The following is a 24,836-nucleotide window of genomic DNA, read 5'->3' as shown; positions in this document are numbered from 1 at the left end:
ATTTGGTCTAAGAATAAATAAGTTCCATAAATTCAATTGAAATGTGAAATAGAAATGTATGTACATTCAAGATACTTTAATCAGCAAAGACATGGCAATAAATGTCTTAAAAGCCCTGTTATTACAATTTGGTGAAAATATGAAGATCAATTAATCCATGAAGTAAACTGGTACTATGTTTGATTTTTTTTTTATGCATTTGTTTTTGCACTATTCATAATAAGCCTATCTGTTGCCATATTTAGGCAACTACCGACAGACCTTAAAGGTAACCGGTTATGTTTGTTTCTCACTCCACATCTTTATATGCAAAGCTACTCTACTAGAATAGCTTTGCATGACTTATAGTTAAAAATAATTCTTATTTATCTTGTTATCCTTGGTGCAGCCCTCCGCTCATCCACTGAATAAAACAAGAAGCTTTCTTCTGATAGGCTGTCCCTCGCAAACAGAAGGTCTGACTAGAAGCAGCACACAGCCACAGCTCAAAATCAGTTACTTTATTTTCGTACACTAAAGTAGTACACATTAATTTACATTAATGTTCAATTTTATTTATATAGCACAATTCACAACAACAGTTGCTTCAAGTTGTTTTATACTGTAAAGTTAAGATCACATAATATTAGAAAAAAATCCCAACTGCCTATGAGCAAGTACTTGGCAACAGTGGGAACGAAACACTCCCTTTTAACAGGAAGAAACCTCTTGCAGAATCAAAGTCAGGGAGGGGCAGCCACTGTTCATAACTTAATGTCGACTGACATTAATTTGTGAAATTATTTTTGACTCTACACAATAATTGTCCTTATTGTGTTTTTCATTTTCTTTTGCCTCAACTAGATTCTAAGCAGAATGGTGATGCAGCCTCGGCCGCCTTGGCTAATGAGGACTGCCCCACCATCGACCAGGTGCTGAGCCCTGATGAGAGGAGTCCTATTGGGCGAGGCCCCACCCGGGAGCGCTACCAGCAGGACAGAGCCTGCTTCCTACTTAATACCAGGGAATTCCGTGCCACAGATGGGAATGTGCGGAAAGGTATGTTTCACACCAGGAGACGGATATGCGAAACATGCACACCTTATGTGAACAGATCCACACAGTAAGATGTTTGGCACAATATAATGTAAACATACATTATATATTTTATATGTCCAGAGACAGCCAATGCAGATAAACTACATATAGGTCACTATATGTTTTGAATGTCACATTCAAATGTGCAGGAAAGATGCGCTGGATGGGACAGCACACTATAAACTGAGTTAGGAGACTTCAATCACAGCTAGCAACAAAACCTCCACACAGCGGAACAAAACATGCATACACACCAAGTTCTTCTGCGCTGCTCTGTTTGTTTCCATCTCTTCACATTCATGTTGTCTGTGTTTCCATCACCGCTTAGCATCACATTTTATTTCTTCTGTCAGACAAGATTTTCTGTCCCTCTACCTCTCTCCTTTTCCTTTCTCTTCTCACTGCCTCAGTCATTCATGTCTTCCATCTTTCCATGGTGTCTGTGAATTTTGTTCTGTGCCCCATAATGTCACATTCATTCATGCTCAAAAACAATCTCTGTCTTTCTCTGTCTTCTGGACTCAAACAGTTGACCATGCATTAATTTACTTCTCGTCACTTCTGTTTCTCCCTGTCTGTTTCTCTCTCTCTCTCCTGCCTTGCATTGTCCTTTTTATTTTGGCCCACTTCCCTCAACCCTTTGATTATTTACCCACCCAAACTTGCCCCACATCTACCCTCCTGCCTCCCTTTTCCCTTTGCTACCATCTTGAAACCCACGCCCTCGTTTTACCCCTTCTTTTCCTTTTTTGCTCCACCATAACTCCTTCCCTTTTTGTTGCCCCATGTGCATTATCTTCATGCTCGTGAAAACCCAACACCTCATTTACTACTGCAATCCAACTACCACCACTGTCGCCAACCTGCACCAAAACACTCCCTCACACTCCCTCCAAACTTTCAACACCTCCTGTTGACAACAAACTAGAGGCAGCAGCCCTGGCACCCAGCCCAGACTCCCCTCTGACTGAGGATTGGTATAAGATGGAGAGGTCTCTGTTACAGCAGGACCTCAATGCAAACTCCACCTCTTCCTGGATCAAACCATAGAACAGAGGTAACACTAAAATTAAAAAAAAAGTTAAATAACGGAGCCCGTGTCCTGAAAACATCCAGAAATTTTAATCTGGCTCTCCGTGAGGTAGCATGCTTTATAATTGCACAAACAGCAGTATAGTGTCCACTTTAACACAGATGCAGCTGCACATACTATGTATGACCTCAAAAATCACAGATACCCCAATGTTTTCACAGTGTTGTGTCTAAATGTTCAATGGAGTTTGTGCGTTGTGTCACCCCGTAAGAAGACTGACCTGTGCCTGAACGTGTGGAAAGTGTGCTGCCGGTTTTAAGTATTAAGAGATTAATGCAAACAATTGAGCTCAGGTTAGGTAGTACTTCAATGTGAATGTTAAGGTTTGGGTGGCAAACGGTATTTTGGGGCTCACCGTGTGATTTCTGAGGTATTTCATCCAATGAGTCCTAACCTCAGCCCAATGTTGTACTTGCATAGAAAGTTGGTTATTATAATTTTGTGAATGACAATCTCGATGAACACTATATGAGATGTAAAAAAAAAAAAAAAAAAAATCTGAAGATAAAATGTGAAAATTTTTCTGTGATATACACTCAGTTAATTACCTGTGTGTCTGTGTGAGAGCTTAAAACCTGCGTACAGTCACGAGTGCAAGAGCGCATCCATGCGGGTATGCACATGTGCAAATAACATCCAGCAGCTCAAATGAAAATAACCCAGTTGTTGTGTCCTGTGTCAATAACTAATAAAACAGACACTGAAGAAGAATGAACGGGAACAGAGGGTCATGTTGTTGTCTGATGTGCCTCTGTGTTGTTGTTGTCTCTCTCTTCAGGTTGTGTCATATCACGCGTGTGTATGTGGGCTTTTTTCATTCTTACATGTTATACACTGTGTCTCTGTCCTCTCAATGCCGTCTGAGTGTTGTGTTTGTGTTTGTCGTGCGTGGCTTAATTTTGTTTTTCCCCTTCTAGTGTGTTTACTCCCTACCCCACGGACCTCCACCTTGGCAAACAAAAGTACACACTGCAATTTAAAAATGTTGTACTATAAACAACACCCTTTTATTTACACCTGTGTATATAATATGTACATGTACTGAGGCACCATTTATATGCTGAAACAAAACTGCACTAGCAGTGGCATTTTAGCCCTGCTATGCTACAATACGGCTACAAAGGTTTTCCAAACTTACATGTACATATGTACCATTTCTAATCAGTTGGTCTGCCTTGATACTTTAACAAATTGTGATTGCAGTGTTGTGCATCACCTTTCCAAGGCCCAGGGTAACTGGGGTCAGTGGAGCCATCTGTGTCAAGGGATAGTACATTGTGAAACATGGCACGCTGAAAACTAGCAAGCATTTTACAGAATGGTTTAACTAAAAAAAAATTATGTACTTATACATCACTTATAATATGACAGTGCTAATTTACCAAATGTGTTATGAGCGTGTAATGGATCTGAAATACTATTCCCTGGACCGTATAACTGTGCTTTCAGTGCCTAGTGTAGTCCAAAGATTAGGACCTTTTGTATGAGTACTGTGGAGACCTGGGTAGAAATCAGAAGGAATATAAGCTGCACTTGGTGACTGAAACACTTACTGACCAGACAAAAAGACAAATGCTATGACAGATTTGACCGAAAAGTGGCTTCACGCTGTCTAAGGTAAGCAAGCCTTGAGCTGTTCAAGCTTTTCAGTTAGAGGTTGTTGACATCGCTACAGTTTTTGATAGTTTTCTGTGTATAACTTAAAATTTAGGTGCTACAAAGATCCCTCTTTAAAACAAATCAGGAGTCAATTGAGGAAAATAAGTGCTAGAGTCATTAGGATGCTGCTTAGGGCTTGTAATTGGTAAGAGATGTATAATAATCTTTATTCTTTTAGTATGTATTTTTATGTTTAGCTTTGTGCACTGGGGGAAAAGACTGTACTTGGTGCTTACAGTAAATAGCAAAGAAATCTGATCTGTTTCTTGCTTTTTCTGATAACAAGGTTGCATGTCTATAAGCCCTGTGCTAGACAAAAGCCTGTCCAGGGTGATGGCTACCAGTCACCTATTGGATTTGAAAAAAAAAAAAGGGTGACTATGTATGGGCATTCAAACTTGCATAATTAATCACTCCTTGTTTTTAAAGAGGGATTTCCATGCTGACTAAAATCCATTCTTGTGTGCTTTATTTGTGATTTATTTTGTAGACATATGCATAAGGTGTTTTTTTTTTTTGTCAGCTTATTTTGTTAGCTTCTCAGATTTTTTTGTTGGCCATTTGACTTCCTATGCACCCAGTACTGTATGCATGGCTCAGTAAGGTCAAACGGTCAATCACCCCTCTGATTGTTCACTCCAGATCACTCCTCCAGACCTTCTTCAAGGATACAGTCATATTGGCTTCTGTCTCTCTTCCTTTGTGTCTCTCCTTCACACTCTTTCCTTTGTATATGTGTATGAGTTTGTTTTTTTCTATTAATTTCTGAGTTATTTATGTGCTGTGTTTCTAACATGCTGTGTGCATCTTTTATTAAGTATTTTTGTGGACTGCTATCCAGCAGTTTTCTAAAGATTTGTATTTATACATTCTTAATGTTCTATTGTTTCAGTGTGCATTGAATTAATTTATATTCATTTTAAATAATATTTTGTTGTTGCCTGTACTTGTGGTCTGTTTTCTCTTGATATTGTGTTTTGTAAAGTGCGTTTTGTTGTTTTGTGTTTTGACTCTCCCTGTGTTCTTCCTGTGATCCCCTTTGAGTTTCACCATCACCTGCTATCTGTCTTCTCTGGAGTGACAAACAAAACTGCCAACAAAACAGCAGAATGAATTAACAGAAAAGTGGTGCAAATCTCGCTGGTTAAAGGCATTCTCAAGAGCATATTTGACCAAAACAATCACGACTTATTACCAAATTCAACCAAATCCATACTGTATACAGTAAATCGGTGCATTTTCACAGAAGAATACGGATATATTTTTATTTAGAGATCTTAAACTGATACAATGCTGAGGTTTACAGGATACCTAAAAATGCTCTTCACTCACATTTCATCAGATCCTTATTTACCCCATTGTTTACTATTTGTAATTATATTGATTAGGATCAACTGTTGGCAGGAATATTTCTCAAGCCACCACAGCCTACCTGTTGTTTCTGTCTGCGCTCACAGTCATTTTTCTGTTGTAGACAGTCGTTACTAGAACATTATACTAACTCTAAAAAGTAAGTCCTAAAAGCCTTTTCTATAATCTGTGTGAAAATGTGTTTTATGTGGTAACACTTGTCAGCGCTTTGTGTGTTCTCTTTAAGGTTTACACAGTATGTAAAACTTGCTCTACATTGCCATGCATGTTCTAATATATGTAACAATACCACTGTGTGTCTTACTGTGTTGCCCCATCAGACTCTGCAAATATTCTCTCTGAGCCAGATTTTTACTTGTACACATATATGCACAGTGTACATTCACATATATGTACAAGAAGCAGTGACATAAATTAATTGGGTTTGATGCAAGCTGCATAAGTTTGACTTATATGCTGCAAGCAAGAGGATGTAGGATGCAGTTGGCTGCTATAGTTTTTCTAGAACATATAGCAGGAGTTGTATGTACTGTATGCACATATTCTGGCTTCAGTCATGGTCATGAAGAAATCAATACATTTAATTATGGGTAACAGGAGATCATGCCATCTTTAACAGGCCATTTATACCATGTAAGAATGATACAGTGTGTATGTGGCCATTCTCAGAATAGACCTGAGCAGTCAGCTACTGCAAGTGAAGTAATAAACAGAGATAGAAAAAGCACTTATCTCCTTCATACATGCATACAGTACATACAAGAGTGTTTTAAGTCTATTTTTTGAATCAGTCTTAATTTCACATGATTATGTCCTTGGTAAACACTCTGGCAACAATATTTGCAGTTCGGTCTCCGTTCCTCTGTGTCTTTCCTCAACATAACCGTCTCCTTGTGTGATTAACACTCATTCTCCATCCCATCCCCAGGCCGCCACTGCAGTGCAAGTGTAACTAAAGTCTGACTCTAGGTAGGTACATGTTCCCTCTATAGTGTAAATTAAGTGTGACTTTGGACAGGAATTATGTCATCACTGAATACAGTGACAGCCAGACTCAGTTTCCCCTGATAGAAAGAATCCCAGAGCACAAAACCACAGATGATTGTTGTTGTAAATATAGTAGATTGCCCAGAGAGGAGGAGAGCAGACTGTGACAGACTGCAGTGGCTGAGACATGATTAACTTTTTTATTTTCATTTCAGAACATTTCTTCTTCTTGAATTTTACAAAGTAATACGTCTATATATGACAAAAGCAAACTGATGTCAGCTAAACAATCATTAAACCATGTTACCACCTGACCTCATTGTTCTCCATCACTTTCACCTTTCATATAATCAACAAATGGGAACTTTTTTTCTGTCTCTCAATTTCCATTTTTTACTGATGTCAGTTGGCAAGTGTTACGAATCAGAATTCCACATTAAGAAGCTTGAATAAAAAAAATCCATTTATTTAGTGTCAGAGAGACAATATTAAAACCAGAACTTAAGAAGACCAACATGTCCAGCTTTATTTCAATATACACTCACAGGCCACCTTATTATGTACATCTTACTAATATTGGGTTGGAGCCCTTGCTGAAAACATTCCTTGACAATTTTGGTCAATTTTGGCATGATACACTAAAAAAACAGACTTTTTTATTTTTTTGCTGGCAGTAGCCATCAGAACATGGGTACACTGCTGACCGTGTCCATAAATGGATGGACATTGTCAGCAACAATACTCAGGAAGGATGTCTTGTTTAAACAATGCTAAAATGGTACTAAGGGTCCCAAAGTGTGCCAAGTAAATATCCCACACACCTATTCACCACCAGCCTGAACCGCTGATGCAAGGCAGGATGAATCCATGCATTCATGTTCTTCACACCAAATTCTGACCCTAACATCTGAACGCAGAAATCGAGACTCATCAGATCAGACAGTGTTTTATCAATCTTCTATTGGTGAGTCCATGCCAATTGTAGCCTCATTGTCCTGTTGTTAGCTGACAGGTGTGGCATCCTGTAGTTCATCTGCATTCAGAGATGCTCTTCTGCATACTTTGATTGCAAGGAGTGGTTATTTGAGTTACTGTTCTTCCAGTAAACTTGAAGCAGTTTGAGCTCTCGTATGTTCATACAGAGAACTGTTGCTCACTGGATATTTTCTCTTTTTCGGACCATTCTCTGTAAACCCTAGACATGTACAGTATGTTGTATGGAAAAATACCAGTATTAGCAATTTATGAAATGAGAGCAGCTTGGTGCTGGCACAAATAATAAAGTCACTTAAATCACGTTTCTTCCACATTCTGATGCTCAGTTTCCTAACTTCAGCATCTGCAATCCAATGAGTTGCTGACATGTGGTTGGCTGATTAGATATTTGCTATAATGAGCAGTTGAACAGGTGTATCTAATAAAGTGAGTGAATGTATATGAAAAATGGCTATCACGTGAGCAGTGTGTATTCTTCCTCTTTTTTTTGTCTCAACACCTGGCAAGCTGCATGGTGAAATTTAACATTATAAAGAAGATATTGGAAGGAATGGAAGGAATTTTTGAGTGGAATCAAACCTGAAACCATCTTTTCTCGGAGGTTCTTGTATAGGATCCTTTTTTTGTGAACTCCCACAATGCATACTTCAGATCTGTAGAACAAAAATCAAAAGTAGTGCAAATTAGCAGCTGTGTAATATTCAGCTTATCACAGTAATATGAACGAGTCGTCTTTTCATGTTGTGTGGTATACTTGTTTTTATGGCAGGTAAAAGATATTAAAGCTCTCGATTACATAAAAGTTTCAGAGGTTTTTACTATGAAATACAACAATGTCTTATGAAGAATTTGTGGTTTCTATTCTATTGTGGCACAACTAGCTGAAATCTACAGTAAATAATATGATGCAGTTTTGTAGTCAGAATTTTTTAAGAAAAGAAAAATTCTTTTCTTGCCTGTGTGAGTGAACAATAAACATAAAATTGTCCTAGACTTCAAGCATACAATATTTCATCTGAATAGCTTTGTTTGTGTGTTAAGGCTTTAAAAAATGATAAGGTTAGTTATATACCGAGTTGTAGTTGGTTAGATGAAGGGACTGTCAGATAATTTCAACTATTTTATTAATAAATAAACTGATGATTTAACTTTTGAGCTAAAACTCTCACTCTAAAAGGACACTATCAAGCATTGTTCAGTTCCAACAACAAAACAGGTTTGTTTTTTTTTGTCTTTCCTTCCATGCTGTACTCAGTCAGCAATCTTTCAGTATATGGCTGCCACTTGATGCAAGCTGACAATTTGTCTTGATGCATTTGTGTGGTATGAGAAAAATGTTCCTCTAACTTAACTTGAGAATGAAGCAGCACCAGATTTGCCAGACAGCTTTTCAAAAATGTTCTTGTGATGTTTAGTCAAAGAAAATGCACCAGTGAAAATGCATCATCAATATTTCACTGCGTTGCCATCTGACTAATGTGTTTGAGTAAAAACAGAAGGGGAAAAAAAAAAGGCTTTTATTTAAGGTTCAAATGATGCGTTATCTAGAGTGGTAGAGGTGGCCACTGCGATCCTCAGTATTGTCATATTTTTCCATTGCAACAGGAAGACACAAAGGGTGTCACACTGGACCAGTGGGTGTTCTTTGTCTTTGTCTGACTGCAGCCTTATGGTAGTTGGAGTTTGACAAAAATATAAATTAGTCTGTCTGCCCCAAACTCACAAACTACAGAATCACAATTTTATATTATAGCACTACATTAAAATGATATTTCAGCTAATATGAACACATTGCTAATAAATCTGTAAAACTCCACCTATTATAAGTCAGTCAGTCATTGTTAGAGCAGATAGCTGCTACCTAACAATGGTGCCTTTCACTTCACCTGATGCAACAACACTGTCAGCACAACACAACCTTGTTTGTGGCTGCTTCCTATAGAGAGGCCTCAACATCTGCATGCAGGGTTAGACACCAAAAATACAGCGGGAAAGGACACAAAGGCTAATTCTTAGACGAATTGGTTATTGTAAGCTGAGCAATGCATGTGTCGTGCATTATAGTTCAAAGGCACTTTTGTAGCTGGACAGAGTTTTAAATTCACTTGTTTTTATGTGCCATTTCCCTCTGTAAACAAAATATAAAGTGAGTCAACAGTCACTCACAACAGGATGTGATTACCGGGAGTACAAAGTGATTTAAATGTTGCTGAGAGGACATTTTGGTTTTGGCCATTTGAAGTTCACAGGAATCAAAAGCAAATACCAAGTGGGCTGGTAACGAAGCATAATGCAAGGCAATTACTGATTCCACATAAATTCATTGGTGGAATAAGATTTTTTTATTTCAAACTTCATGTGGTCAACCACAATATATCAGTGATATCTAAGTATTTGCTACTGTGTGTTTGTGTTAAACTGTGTAGTTTTGGCCAAATAGTTGTCTAAATTACCTGAACATTGATGATAAAATGTTGGGTAATTTATGCAATGGCCTTTTTATTGGTGTTAAATTTCTTAATATCTAAGAATCTTTTGCTTTTATGTTTCTTTGGAGGAAAAAAGGCATATCATAACTCACATTTTCTTGTCTTGTCTTGTCTGTCTTGTCTCTGCCTGTCCTTTTTGTCTTTATGATTTTAATTTAATATCCTTAATTTTTTTTTTCTCTTCACTTATGGGGTTCTTTTACTTTTCATTTCTTCTTTTAACATCTTCAACCTCATGTTCATGTTTCAAAACTATGTTACGCTCATAACAAATCACCTGTATGTGGAAATTTGTCATAATATCTGTAAACATTCCACTAATTTCCTTTCTTTTTTATTTACAAATGACATTAAAAAATACGCACAATATAATAAACTGATTTACTACTAAATTTATGGTCATAAAGCAACAGGCTATGAAAAGTCTCGCAGTCTTAATAACATATCAGGAATGACTGGGTCATCATTGCGACTTGCTCCTATTACTAGCCCACCTTTTGAGACCTACGAGGCCCCAGGACCCCTGCGGCGCTGTCGTTCCCCCATCCCCTCCATTTTGTAGCAGAACTGGCATTCATGATTGGTTGATAAGACATGTAGTGGATTAGCCATGGACTAATTACACTGAAGCCTCCATTTGCATTGTACACCATGCAAATATAATAGCAATAACATACAATGAACTTGAATGTAGAAAGAATGAGCGCTTGTCTTGTGAATCTAGTGGTTTATGAAGCATGCATTATGGTAGGTGGAGTTAAATGCCAAATTTAGCTTTAAAGATATGTGGTTATTTTAAATTATTACAGGTATAATATAAAATCAATTGGGGATGGTTAGTAAATTAATTAGTGCCATGCATCAAAAAAGTATAAAAAAATGTGCTCAGTTACATTTTCAGTTTCAGAAGTAAACGTGTAGATCTGGAATAAACTAACTTAAGCTCATAATGCTCATCTGGCGGAATAATCATGGAGCAAGATATACACTATATGAATAAAAGTACTGGGCCACACCTATTAATCTTTGTATTCAGGTGTTTTCAGTCCCATTGGCACAGGTGTGTAAAATCCTTCAGAAACATTTACAAAGAATGGTTTGTTATAAAGTGCTCGCTAAAACTGAGTAGGACGCTACTGTTGCAACAAGTCAGTTCATGAAATGTCTTCCCTCCTAGATTTTCCATAATCAGCTATAAGTGGTTTTAATGTAATGTGGAACATGCATAAAGTCACAGAGCAGGGTCGCACATAAACAGACTCAATAATTGCAGTGCTCCTCTGATATTAACATCAGCACAAAAGCTGTGCACTGTGAGCTTCATGGCATGGGTTTCCATAGCAGAGCAGCTCCAGTAGGTGTAATGTGTAGGTGGCCCAGTACTTTTGTCCGTATCGTGTAATTTAGTTTATTTAGCCAAAGACAAAAAAAAAATTTTTTAGATTAAATTAATAATGAACAGGTTTTTACTTTCTGTCCTTTGTGAGTATATAATGTATGAACGCAGTGTAGAAGTCATTTAAGTATTCCTCTGAAAAAAAAACAACCTATTTAAGTCTCAATATTAACACTTAATTTTGCATCTTATTGTGACGTCCTTGAGCACTTTATGCTGTTAGTTTACACAGCAAAGTTAGATGATATAAAAAAACAATCAGAAACAGAAATGAAAATAATAAAGTCTTTTATTGTACCATAAGAGCTATCTAAATTGTGAGGCCAAACATGGCTTTTGAAAATGGTAGTTTCTTAAATTATATTGCTGTTAAGGTCCAATACATATGATCATTGTCTTACCGTATACAGTCAAAGGTCTATTGAGGCTATTTTTTTTTAAATTGCTTGCACATTAATTGACCCACTTGTTATTATTGTTTCTATAGATGTCTTATATACATAGGTCAATACTCAGATTCCCAAGCAAAACTGTTTCATTAGATACCTTAAATAATTTGAAAGAAAAAGCATTAAAATGCTTATGAATACTAAAAAAAATAAATAAATCAAATGGGTTAGACATGCACTGCTTTCCATATTGTAGAAAATAATTTGCTTCACCAATAATTTTACTTTTGCATCGAATAATTTTGTATTACTGTATAATTGTGTAATATTCCTTCAAATGCACTGTCACGTAATTGCCACTTAACAGCAAAATATAAACCTTAAATTTATCCACATAATGCAAATCCTTATCCTAATAGGGAGGACATTCACAAGGTCTTCTTTTATGCTTTTTAATAACATATTATGGTAAAGGGCGATATGTGGAAAATTCTAGCATTCATATACAGTAACAGTCAAAATTCACACGAATGGGTAAGTGTGTCTGAACTTTTGACTGGTACTGTATCGCTATATAATTGGTTTGCACTGCGCTCCGTTTTGTTAGTGCAGTTGAAAAGCTCACGGGTGGAACTGCCTGGCTCACCACATGCTAGCTGTTTATTCTGAAATAGTCTTTGGCAAAGGAGCAAAAGCTTCTATTTTGTGATACTAAATGACTGAGTTGAGCTTTGAAGTATAATCAGACCAGTGATATAAATAAAATATGTTCTTGTAGGTCTAAATACTAAGTGTTTATAAAGCTACTTAAAAATGAACAGCAAGAAAATGAGAACATCAAATGCACAAAGTCAGATATCGATGACTCCTTAATAAACTATACAGTTAAAATGAATGCAAGCACTTTACTAACAATCACTATTAATATTACAAAACAAGTATACAGTGAACACATGGCACCACCGAATCAAATTTGCCTCTTCAATTTTTCAAAATGATTAATTTCTTCTTCAATATTTATGCTTTTAATGTTTATTTTTCCCTTCTTCTTTTTTTTTTAGCTTTTTTGAGTGTTTATCTAATAATATAAATAAAAAATTATTAAAAATGTTTTAATTTTTTTACCTTCAGCAATTTTAATTAAAAGCAAAAAAAAAAAAAAAAAGATTAAAAAAAAATAATGACACATTCACATATGCAATAAACATGCAAAATTACTTTAATGCTGGAAAACATGGTGTGCACATACATATGTAAATACGCAGATATATTTTTAATCCTATACATGCACAGACCTGGCAGGCAATCTACTCATTATCTTTGATTTAGCTGTACCAGCTGTAAATGTACAAAAAGTATTCTGATGACATGAGCCATTCGTCTGGTTTTATTTCAAGCCAAGATAGACTTTTGATGTTCTGGCTGCCGTTTTAAATCACTTTAGTTTTGTATCGATTTGTATTTTTTTTTTCTTGAATACTGTTAATGTGTATTTCATGGCAAGGAATGACATTTCAATGCCATTGATTGTCTAAAGCAACTATTAAAAGAATACAGTGTTGTAAATTGTTCATACGATCCTTAACTGACAGAAACATAGACTGAAAAAAAGAACCAATTTTTACAGCTGTAAAAGAAGTATTTAAGTGTTACTGTCCAAATCTATCATTTTGTTTAAAAAAAAATCAATGTGCTTCCATACACCACCGAGAACCTAGATATGCAGTATTTAGATAAAAGCTGTGACATCACTTGAATGTTTTTCTTGAATCTGTTGTCTACTGATGTTTTAGTGTCTCTTTTGGATAGATTTTGCCATTCAGGCACTGCAAGAAGTAATGCTCGCCTGGCTTCATCTGTTGCAGGGTTTGAAGCCCATCACACATATTTTCAGACCAAAGTTGCAAAGTAGTTGTAGGTTGCTTCACTTCATGATTATGATGTCAGAAAGTTACAGCATTTTAGTGTTGTCTGAAAATATCTGAAACTGCATGCAGAGATTTATTTCTCTTGTGAATTACTGAAGCATTTCTTTTGATAGATCCTTGAAGTAAAATGTCAAACTGAACTTGTACAGTTAAAGATAGGAAAACTCTGGGATAGTAGGTTTTTAAATGAATTTATCCTGTAGAGAAAACTTTTGTGAAGTGAAATGAATCACTGATTGGTTTAGGTCACATACTCAAAGATCTTCTTAGTCCAGATGAGCAAACCCTTTGGTCTACAAGGTTTGCTGGCATCGCTTCTCTCAGTGCTCATTAAACTTTTTTGTGTAGACATACTGTATAATCGTAGAATGTCTCCACAAACTATAACATCCACAATGTCGATGTTATAGTCTGCAGATGCTTTGACTTAAACTGTTATGCAATATTATATAGAATGTACATTTGTGTTCCAGTAAAAGAACATGTCCCTCCATCATTTACAGTGTCTGCAGGGATTTGTTTTGCTTGAATGTTTGAACTGACACAACCTTATTTTAACATTATCATTACAAAAGTGCTGTATTTGTTTATATTCAGTTTGTATTATCTCAGAGTTGATTTGAAGAATGTCGTAACTGTAAATTATATGTTGAGCAAAAAGAGAAGCAAAAAGTTTTGTCCAGTGCAAATAACCTAGAATCCTTTGAAACCTCTGCAACCATTGTTTAAGTAAACAAAGCAGGCCAGTTTGTTGTAAGTGCCTCTATGAGGCCCCTGTAGGCTCTGATGTCAGTCTAGGATTCAAACAAGCTAGATTTAACTAGCTAAACATTTGATGTAATGCTTAATAGGTCAGTGGTTATTACTAAATATGTACATACCTGTATCTACATATGTGAATACATTAAAGTCATATAAAATTAACTTATCAATGTATACTTTGTGAATGGAGGGCAAGAGTTTAACTGATCAACCACTAACCACAGATTTTAACTGATCTCATGTGCATGTCATCAGAGTGATGTTTGGTCTTCCCTAAAAATGAGTCAGTGACGTACCAAACCTAGTAAGCCATATGGCAGAACAGGGTTTCCAGTTATAAATACATACATTTTAGGTATGCCTGCGTAGTCTTTATTATCTTGCTTTACCATATCCACATGATTGGGTTGTTTTTAATGTATGTTATTATCAGTTGAGCTGACTTGAAAGAAGGTTCAGAGTGTGATCTTGGTATTTGCTTTGATAAGAACTAATCCTATATTTGAGTAAATGATCTTTATTATATTTAATATAAATGTACAGTAAATATAAATGATTTGTGGGAAAATATGCAGACGTACTGTAAAAACTTTAATGTGTAACTGCATTGAGAATTATGTAAATTCAGCTGTAAATTCAGCTAAACGCCTCTGTGTGTGTCACTATTAAGCATACCATTAAATGGATGGTAGGTGACTATGAATCTCATAGACTGTTATCAAAGTAATCTTGTCCAAACCAAAGTAAAACAAAGGATATCAATCTCAAAATTTAGTGGACTATTCCCTTACTTGGCAAATCAGATTTATAACCAATGTGCACATTAAAATAATACATAAACCACCCTTTTAAGAATTCAGGCAATAATATTTACGTTTTTAAAGTGTTGTTAAATACTTGTACGTAAAGAGAAAAGTATGTAGCTAAGTTGAGTGTGGTATAACAACAGGAATAATGTCAAAGGCATGTACATTTGTTCTTTTTGTGATGCTATAGCAGTGTTTTTCAACCTTTTTTGAGCCAAGGTAAATTTTATCCATTGAAAAAATCACGAGGCACACCACCAGTCAAAAATGTTAAAAAATGATACTCTGTAGCCTATATTAACAATATAGTCCTTCTTATCAAAGTGTCTTAAATGGGAATCAAATAAACACAAAAAATATATATCTTCTTTCAAATAAAAAGTGCACGTAACATGTCCACTTCAAGAACACAACTTGAATATAACAAATGCCACAACAATGTGGTCTTATAGTAGAAAACTTCAGTGTTTTGCAAACTCTAATTCTGTCCAAAAGCATTCTATTACCAGGAATAACACAACACAACAATACATGGAAATAGAGGCAAGCTCACAGCTAATGCCAGTTTAATATCATCATCATGTATAAGTCCCCCGTACAATGTTTTAATGGATGAAGGTTATCATTGTTCACTATAACCCTATACCACCGAACATGTCATAATTGGCTCAGTGTACTTCAAAAGTGCCGCTGTTCGCGGACTTACGGCAACAATTACCGTAATAACACCACAGTAATACCCTATGTTGGTTGTGAAGTGCAGTTTCTCAGCTTTCAGAAACTGTTTGAAAAACACTGGTTGAAAAACACTGTGCTATAGACATGCTCATGGATATTTCTTATTATTCTATTGCACTGATACTATACATAAAGCTTTGTAGCTTTATGTATAGTATCATGTAAGGAAATGGGGGAACAAGAATAAAACACATTCAAAACAGCATATCTTTTCCAAAAACATCTGATCTTAAATAAGGCTGTCATAGCATTATATTTTCACAATAAAAATATTATTGGGATATCTATCAAGATGGAAAAACAAAACTATAACAATCACTGTCATTCTTCTTCAACTTTGTGCATTGTGTATTTTGCATCTTTTGTAGGAAATGAATAGAATCAAAGTATGAGTCTAAGGATGTGGAAGAGGTCTGTAACCATAACTGTACAAAATTGGGGGGGGCATTACTTTATGAGCAGATAGATAATATTGTTTTACTATCCAGGATTGGCAGATATTTTTGCATAATACATGTCAGGAAATCTGCCATAAAATTATTTTGTGCCGATATAACATTAGCAAACATATTCATGCATGTGACAACAGGAGAAAGTGTAAGACACAGCAGTGGTTATTTACAGTATGTATGCATTTAATGCAGCTAAACAAAAAATTATTAATATTAATGGAATTCAGTGGCTTGAATGACTAAATACCCAACATTTACTGTACAACTGGCATTTGGTAGTGATGAACTGTGTTTTTTGTTTTGTTTTGGGTTTTGTTTTTTTTTTTGCCTTGTATCTTTCCACTGCACACTCATAGAAGAAGGAAGTAAAATGAAGAGATGAAGAGCAGACAGGAAGAGCTAATACAGCTTCAAGAATGGATAACTGTATTGTACATTCATGTCAACAGAAGTGTTTAATCTCTTGGAAGATAATCTATAATAGCGTCACAAAAATGACAAGAATTGTTAAATATAAGTGAAAAAATGAGAAATCCATAGGCATTTACTTGTTGTTGTTGAGCATTTTCTGGAATTAATACCTGTGTTTGCATGAAAGTGTAGCTTAAGGGTCGGGGTTAAACCCCAGAATCTGTCAGGGAGTAATGCCACATCCTCTTAACAAAGTTTAAAAATTCTTTTGTGAATGTGGAAACTTCCATGAATAACACTGTCTATGTTTGTATGTGTCCATGTGTCAAAAATGTATTTTTCCATAAAATATACATGTCATTCAAATGAAAATGTTTACACACACACACACACAGACACACACACACACACACACACACACACACACACACACACACACACACTAGTGAATAACTGGTTACAGTCTCCCTGTTACCTAATCCTGTTCACTTTGAAATGTTCTGTACATAACACTCATGTAAAAATGACTGCTGTATTCACTGGAAGTGTAGCGTTGCAGAGCATGGTGTTGCTCAGTTGGCTGGCAGCATTTTTCATTCAGTCTGTTGTTTGTTTTTCTAACAATGTCAGCTGTAACTGTCACACAATGTGTGATCACAAAGTTCTGCGACTCTGCCCATAATAATCAAAAACCGTGCTGGATTTGAATGTGACCGATCTCATCTCTGCTGCCACTTTTAGTTTGCTTCCTATATGTCTAGTACTTGCACTCTGCATCTGTGACTTCACCATGGACCTCAAAGTTATGTATAGAATGACTTTAGTGTTGAGGGAATTTTGATGGTGATCATAGCTGTACTGTCACATATGACCTTGAGTTCTGACAGGAGTTTTCAGTGGAAGAGTCTGCAGTGTCCAAGCCTCAAATCAGTGCATCAGGTCAGGAGCATGCTTTTACTTTATTTATTTATTTTTCTGACAGTTAAGGAGGCTGGTAATGTTGAATTCATCCCCCAGGGTCAGGCTTTCCTTGCAGAGTTCTGCTGTAACCTCCAGAGGGGTTTAAAGAAGAGCATTCTGCAAAAACAGTCTAAACAGCGATGCGTTCCACATGCCACAAATTTTTTTTTTTTTAACCACACTTACACAGATTTTGCTCATCACCAATCCTATTAGTCATATTTGGCTCCTTACAGTGTTATCCTTGTCCCTTTGACACAATGGAGGCGATCCAGAGAGCATCGCAGATGCAGAATGCAGTTCTTCAGAATGGGACTTCATGGGAATGTGCTAAAAATAGCAGCCTCTACACTCTGATTTTTATGTGCAGAGTTTGCAGAACTTAAATCATATGCCAAGTTACTGTCTGTACATATTTGTGAGACAGACTGTTTTTTGTAGCTTGTTGTAGATGTCATTACAGTTTAAATGTGTGAGCCTCTTTCTGACACTCTTAACCCGCAGTTTACAGGTAATAGCAATCCTTGATTATTTTTCTATTCTACATCATTTAATGCCATTAATAAACTGTATTATGGAAATCCATGTTACTGACATTCAGAATATGAGAACAAGAGCAAACGATCACTTTATAACTAAGATTGGTTGATATCAGTTAAGCACTTTAGAAATTAATCAGCATTTACTTATAATACTAACTTTCACTTTTCTGAACATGATGTTTTACAAACTATGTTTATTCTCTGTGAACTTAATATTAATGGCTTTCTATTCTTTTCTTCACAGTGTTAAGTTTCTAGCATTCACCTTCTCTCTAATGAAGAGTCCGTAACCGGTAAACACAAATTTGCGGCAGGAGCCACATAAGCGACAGGTGTGACACGGATGGACAGTTTAAAGGAGATCTTTGGGGTGACAAGAGAGACCAGAGGTTAATCATGAATTTAAAAATCATATGGTCTGCTCCTCACATTGTTACCAAAGCAGCCTCTTGGAACTCCAACCACACTTTTGACAGCTGTCTGACTGACCTTTTCTTTTTTTTTTTTTTTTTTTTTTTTTTGGCAAACTGAGTGAGCATTGCACTTACACACTTTGGGAGAGAAAAGGACTCCTTAGTTCACATTCCAGATGACATCTCTCCAACATTAATACTCGCCATCTTGTATGAAGACCAACTCAGTACAGTACTGAACAACTGAGCAACTTGAGTTTCTGAAAAAAAAAAACAAACAAAAAAAAAGGTCTTCAACAGGACTGAATGAACAATGTAGCATCTCTGCTAACATATTGTAGCATTTGTTGGCTGGGAAATAACTTGACTTAATCCATCAACCCTTCACAGAGAGAGGAATTTATGCATTCAAGGGATCTTTTAGATGTCATTTTCCTCTTGGGTTCCTTTCCAGTGAAAAAAAAAAAGGGTACATGAGAGACAAAGGATTGGTCTTACTCATTAAAAATTTGACATTATATATATATATATATATATATATATATATATATATATATATATATATATATATATATATATATATATATATATCTCAAGTACACCCATCTGGTCCCTTGTTCGAGCTTAGCACGTGTATAGTATGTTTGCCACTGAATCAATGTCTTCCATTTACTTTTTCTGATTGAAACACTGCCCTCCTCACAGGACTGAGATGCTCGAAAAAAAAGCACGAACTATACCAAGTATGAACGTAAACAAATGAAGCACATGTAGCATTGGCTCACACATATATGTCACATATGGCATTTACTGTGCATTTAAACTCACCTTAAACAGTCACTGTAACAACAATAGTGGGAAATGACTTTTCTTTATCTCTCATGTACTGGCATGGGCTTGCCCAAAAATCCATGTGGGATACCAAAGGTCCTGTAGCATGCACTTGCTGAATGACCTTGTTAAATCTATTGTAGATTAGGTAAATATTCTGTTAAGGGTGAGTTTTGTACTCACCCCAAAATTCATTCCTCTAATAGAACTTAGTCATTCACTGCCACTATTCCTATCCCTATTTGCACATTTAAATAGAATATTTTTCCCATGTCTGACTGACACAGCACTCAGTCATGGGGAGTAAAGAGACTGATTAAAGAAGGCAAAACAAGTCCTAGAACCTCGTCGATCAAGGGATATCGGCCTGCCTGAATGACAAATGGCACACTACCACTACCAGGACTGGTGGTTGTAAATTCAATATTATTTTGAAATGGACCAATCAGATAAATATTCCTGCTAACACAAATGCCAACACTGCCAGTCAAGGCACAAGACTCCCTGGATTCATACTGCCCCATCTCTCACTTGCTGCCAACGACTGCTTCACTGGCAAGCTGGTGTCAAGAATAAGATGGCCCATTTTGGGAGACCCTTATGCGAAGGGGTAAATGAGAAGACGTGGACCAAGAGTAGAGCAAACGTGGACGTGTACAAAGAGAACAAATCTATATTTTGATAAACAAATCCACAACTCTCCATTACTTTGGAGGAGGTTTCTGAGCAGAAAAAAAAAAAAAAAGTCCAGAATGACAGAAAAAAAGTCAGATGCAAATGTGATTAGAGTATTGGCATCGCAAAATGGAGTCAAAAATGTGGAGAGCAAATATTCTGTTATGAGGGGTGTGCAAAGCTGTTAACCCCACAAGCACTGAGAAAATGTTTTCTGAAAGACAATGAGCAATGACAGACTGCACCTACGAAGACATAGTGATGATGAAGGATGGACGCTGAGATAAACAAATGGAGAAAAAAAGAAAATGCATTTTTGTAACTTTGTTTACCAGCATGACTACTTTGCATGACTGTCTTTTCTGCAAGCCCTTAGTTGAAGACAAGGGTGCTAGAGATACAAAAAATATATATAAAATTAATTAAAAAAATGTTATATGCAATTAATGTTTTAAAAAAGATTATAATGAAAGAGAAGAGCTATATTTTGTTTTGAAAAGTTAAAAAAATGTGAATATTGAAACATGTATGTTTGCAAAGTACACCCTGAACTATGTTTTGTTTGATGAAATCTCTCTGCTACTACTGCCCTACATTAGTCATTCCAGTGTTTTTAACCTCAGTCATTGTTTTATTTTCTAATGCATTGAGGGGCATATTTTTTTAAGTCTTCTAAGTCAACAGTGGTCATTCAAGACTTTGCCTAGAGCAAAGGATGTTTTTTGTTGTTGTTGTTGTTGTTGTTGCTGTTTATTGTTAGGTCCACGTTTTCCTCCTTGATTCATTTGCAGAACTTACGTAGCAGCAGCAAGAGCAGCAGCAGTTCTAAAACAACAGCACTCCATACCACAACTTTGACAGCTTGATTACTACTCATGGTTTGCTTTTTTCTTTTGCAATAAACAGTAGTTGTCACAAGATTGTAGCAGGTTAAATGGAGAACCTTGAGTCCTTTGAATATCTTTAAAATCTCAGTGCTAGAGATTTGTAAAGGCCTTGGATATCCCATGACAAGATTTTGCTGGGATAGGCAATTCTGTTCCATTCATAGAAAAATGGGAATAGAAGAGTAGGTTATCCATTAATGACCAATAGGAGTATTAATGAAACTATATTGGCAAACAGTCAGAGATATCAGGTTTGCATGGAACCAACTGCCATTCCAAAGTTTGTGTGGTTTTAAGGACTCAGGTGTGTCAATGGTGTGCTTGGATGTAGGTGTTTTGCTATTTTCTTCTAAAATAAAAAAAATTCTAGTATATAGACAACGATAATGTGAACACCTCACAGTGATGTGTAAAAACGCATGCATTATGACTTGATAATCTCTCAAGGGGGAATAGAGTCTTGACATATTCCCTTAGCCTCCTGTCATTGTTTGTCATGAATCCAGTCCTGATAACTATAAACACTGTGCCGTGTTGTAGAGCAGAAACGTCTTCCTCCAAGAGGCAACTGAAAACTACTCACACTCGCAGTGTCAGCATGAGTGTGTAGAAGTAGCTCGTCTTCGTTTTTTAGATGGTCAGGTCTTTGCATCCGTCATTTACCATGGTTACTGTCATCCAGCTGGCTAGTTGGCAGCTTATTACAGCAAACAGCACAGTCAAGTGAGTACCAATCAAAAAGACCCAGAGCTTCCAAAATGATGTCAGAAAGTGGGAACGAAAGGGTGAGAAATACCAGTGTCCACCAAGGAGAGATTGATAATGATGTAACAATAAGTGAAAAATAATGTCATTGTTGAGTGCTCTCTAAGCACATCATCCTTGTCTTGGTATTCCAAGTGAGTTTCAGGCCCTGCTGGTCCAGGGCTTAGCTCAGGCAGCTGCACGGTTCTCTGTCCATTCCTAGCACATTGGAGTTGGAGGCTCACCAGAATATGAGACTCAATGGTGTGATGTAGACTACTGAAGTTATTCAAAAATTCTGTTGAGTCTACACTGGTTTTACAGGGTCTAGAACTTTTCTCTATTTGCATTAAATGGTCCATGGGATTTCTTTTTTGGTCCCGTATCTTTTTAAAACTCACAATTTCAGTTCCCACTTTGGAAGGCATTAAGCTACTATGGCTTTGATGGTCACAAAGATGTTTATGAATATTTCAGAAGTAAACGTCTTGCAATGGTGCGCACATTTGCAAAAACCTTGTGCTTCACCCAGCTGTTTCTGTGTTTATGGCCAAGTAGTGTCTTTTTCATTCCTTATTTTTTTCATGGTTACATTCCTCATTTCCATCATTCTCTACATTGTGGCTGCTCTGCCAGTGACAGGCTGAAAAAGATGTCTTTCCTTTTCCAATGCATAATACTGCCATTTGATTTAGACACGGTGAAGAGAATGAGTTACAATGTTAAGAGTGCTAAGTCTGTTTTATTTTTTCAATCTGTTATAAAATGTTATGGATTTCATGTAAAAACACTCAAACAACCAAAAGAACAAAACTGCTTTACACAATAAGGAGGTGCCACTGTTGTGACAATGACTAATATGTATGTGGACAATAATATGGTATGTCATCTGCAGGTGTTGGGAAGGTGTCATGTAGTCCTTGGATGACACATCCTCAATGTAACCAATTCATTTTCTTTATATATTTTTTTTATGTTTAGTATGTTTTTGTTTTTGTTGGTTTTTTTGGATTGAGGACAATGTATGCAATCTGCACCACGAATGCCACTGATAGACACTTACTGTATGCTCCCTGAGACACAGATGTTCTGTCATCAGTTTAGATGATGTGTAGTGGCTTTATGGTTTTCCATAGAGTGACTTAGCAATCACACTAATCAAAAAAATATTTTATTTTACAAATTAATAATAACAGAGTTGTTTTAGAGGAAATGTTATCATACTGAATACATTTTTCTAACATATTTACTATCCTATTTTAATTAGAAGTATTATGATTAACACAAAAGTCATACCCAATATACATTTATCTAATAGTACACATTATCATCATACATCCAAAGATGAAACATGTTAATTTTACATGCTATCAAACTGTATAAAACAGACTTAAGTACTAGTCCATTGTACTGCTGTCTTAGTAGGAGAGTGAATGGAGTGAAGAGGTGGTCAATGGATTATCTGGTTGTGACTTATGCCGGATTTTATTTTTGAAATGTTGTAAAACAAAGAACAACTCATCAAGAACTGTATAAAGTATATTTCAATGGAATGTTCATGATCTATCTTTTTATATTTTGAAGAAAAAATAGAAACATATCAATAAATGTCATAATTGAACATATTTCTACTATTGAGACTTATAATGTATGAATGTCAACGCAATCTAATGTGAATCTCAATCTTCATAGCAGCTTGAATGAATAACAAATTAAAAGTCATGAGATGCTTTTTCAGAGACATTAAAAATTGCTTAAAATCATTGAAATTAACTTAAAATAAATGAAAAAGTAACGCGACTTGTGTGTCAGTTTGTTTAAGATTCCTGATGAAATGTGGGCGTCTGTGAATACCGGCTGAATATGACTAATAGAATTTTTGCACTGACTGTCACAGTTAACACTGTTTATCAGCCTGTCGGGAACAGGATATCACAATAAAGTGATTGATATAATTTGATATGAAGTGAGAACACAGTGAAATCTAAAGCCTTCCAAGAAACTAAAGACTGACATTAAATTTGTGACTGGAAGGACATGGTGTATATCAGTGACAGCATTAATAATGTTCCTGTTTAATGGCAATCAATAAACTGCAGGTCAGCAGTAATAGTCTCATGATATTTAAGTTTGAGAATGTAATCTAAGTGCTGTCTTCCCAGCTTGATATCAAATAACTGTAACATAACATTCCTGACATCAGATACCGACACATTAGTACCTGTAATATTTTGTAACTTAACCATGGACTTTTTAGAAAAAATGGACAGTTACAAACCTATCAGTTTGTGAATGTGCTATTTTGAAGCATTTTGCTCTCGTCCCTGTAGGTTTTTGGACCACGAAGTGACGATATTTGGATGATAGGCCAGCATGCTAAGTTATCCACAGATGCTAGCAGGCTTTGTTAGCAAGCTGTGTCAATATACTGGTATGAGGCACTGAACAGACCCAAATACCTGTTAATTAGTGCAAAGTAACATACAGATAAAATGTCAGAATTTTCCAAAAACAAAACTCCTTGGAGGGGCTTCAATTAGCAATATGACAATCCATATTATTTAATTAAAATGCTTCAGAAAGGAACAACCTCACAAACGTGACCAAGAGGTCTGGTTCAGTGACTCAAATTAGCTGATGTGAAGTAGCTGATGGCTAGCAACTGCCTGTGTCAGCACCATAGTTAGAATAAAAGATGGATGAAGTTACCGTGATGCTACCCATCTGTTTCTGAGGTCCTGTTTTGAAGTCTTTAGATAAGTGTTTCTTCCATCGCCATCTTGGTTGGAAAAAATCCAGAAGGGTACCAGGGAGGGGGTACCCTTCTGGTCTGACCATGAAACCACATGCTTATGATTGGCACGACATTAGTCAATGAGCTTGTGATTTCATGCCACAGATAACTCTTCATTTTGAAACACTGTATGACTAAGGTTTACAGAACAGGTTTTGTTTTCAGTATGACCCAAAATGAGTGACTGGGCCCATAAACTCAGCAGGAAAGTGTTTACAGAGGTCAGTACAGAAAGCTGTTTTGCCATATGGAATAGTTTTCACACAATGCTTTTCTACTTGAGCACACAAAGCACTTTATACAACATGTCTTCATTCACCCATTCATACAAGCACTTTGTTCTAGGCCTAAGTGCTTTCTGTCTAACTTTCACATGCAGACAAAGTATTTGAGAACAACTTGGGGTTCAGTATCTTGCCCAAGGATACTTCAGCAC

General features: G+C 36.2%; 1 protein-coding gene across 5 annotated transcripts in view; it reads left to right on the top strand.

The window, feature by feature from the left end:
* LOC115798852 (potassium voltage-gated channel subfamily C member 1-like) overlaps positions 1–18,539 on the top strand; it is a 43,263-nt gene extending 24,724 nt beyond the window's left edge. The window contains exons 3-6 of one of the 5 annotated variants that reach the window (XM_030755836.1): positions 844–1,038; positions 2,006–2,134; positions 2,949–2,969; positions 10,080–10,156. In XM_030755836.1, the coding sequence (XP_030611696.1) occupies positions 844–1,038; positions 2,006–2,127 (317 nt within the window). In that variant the 3' untranslated portion in view covers positions 2,128–2,134; positions 2,949–2,969; positions 10,080–10,156. Of the gene's footprint in view, positions 1–843; positions 1,039–2,005; positions 2,135–2,948; positions 2,970–10,079; positions 10,432–18,300 lie in introns of those variants that run through there. The other 4 variants (XM_030755837.1, XM_030755839.1, XM_030755838.1 and 1 more) reach the window with 4 other exon arrangements.
* The last annotated feature ends 6,297 nt before the right edge of the window (positions 18,540–24,836 follow it).

Source organism: Archocentrus centrarchus, chromosome 19, assembly GCF_007364275.1.
Source record: "Archocentrus centrarchus isolate MPI-CPG fArcCen1 chromosome 19, fArcCen1, whole genome shotgun sequence".
Taxonomy (NCBI): Eukaryota; Metazoa; Chordata; class Actinopteri; order Cichliformes; family Cichlidae; genus Archocentrus; species Archocentrus centrarchus.
The sequence above is the reverse complement of the archived record's forward strand: the minus strand, read 5'-3'. Positions and strand labels throughout refer to the sequence as shown.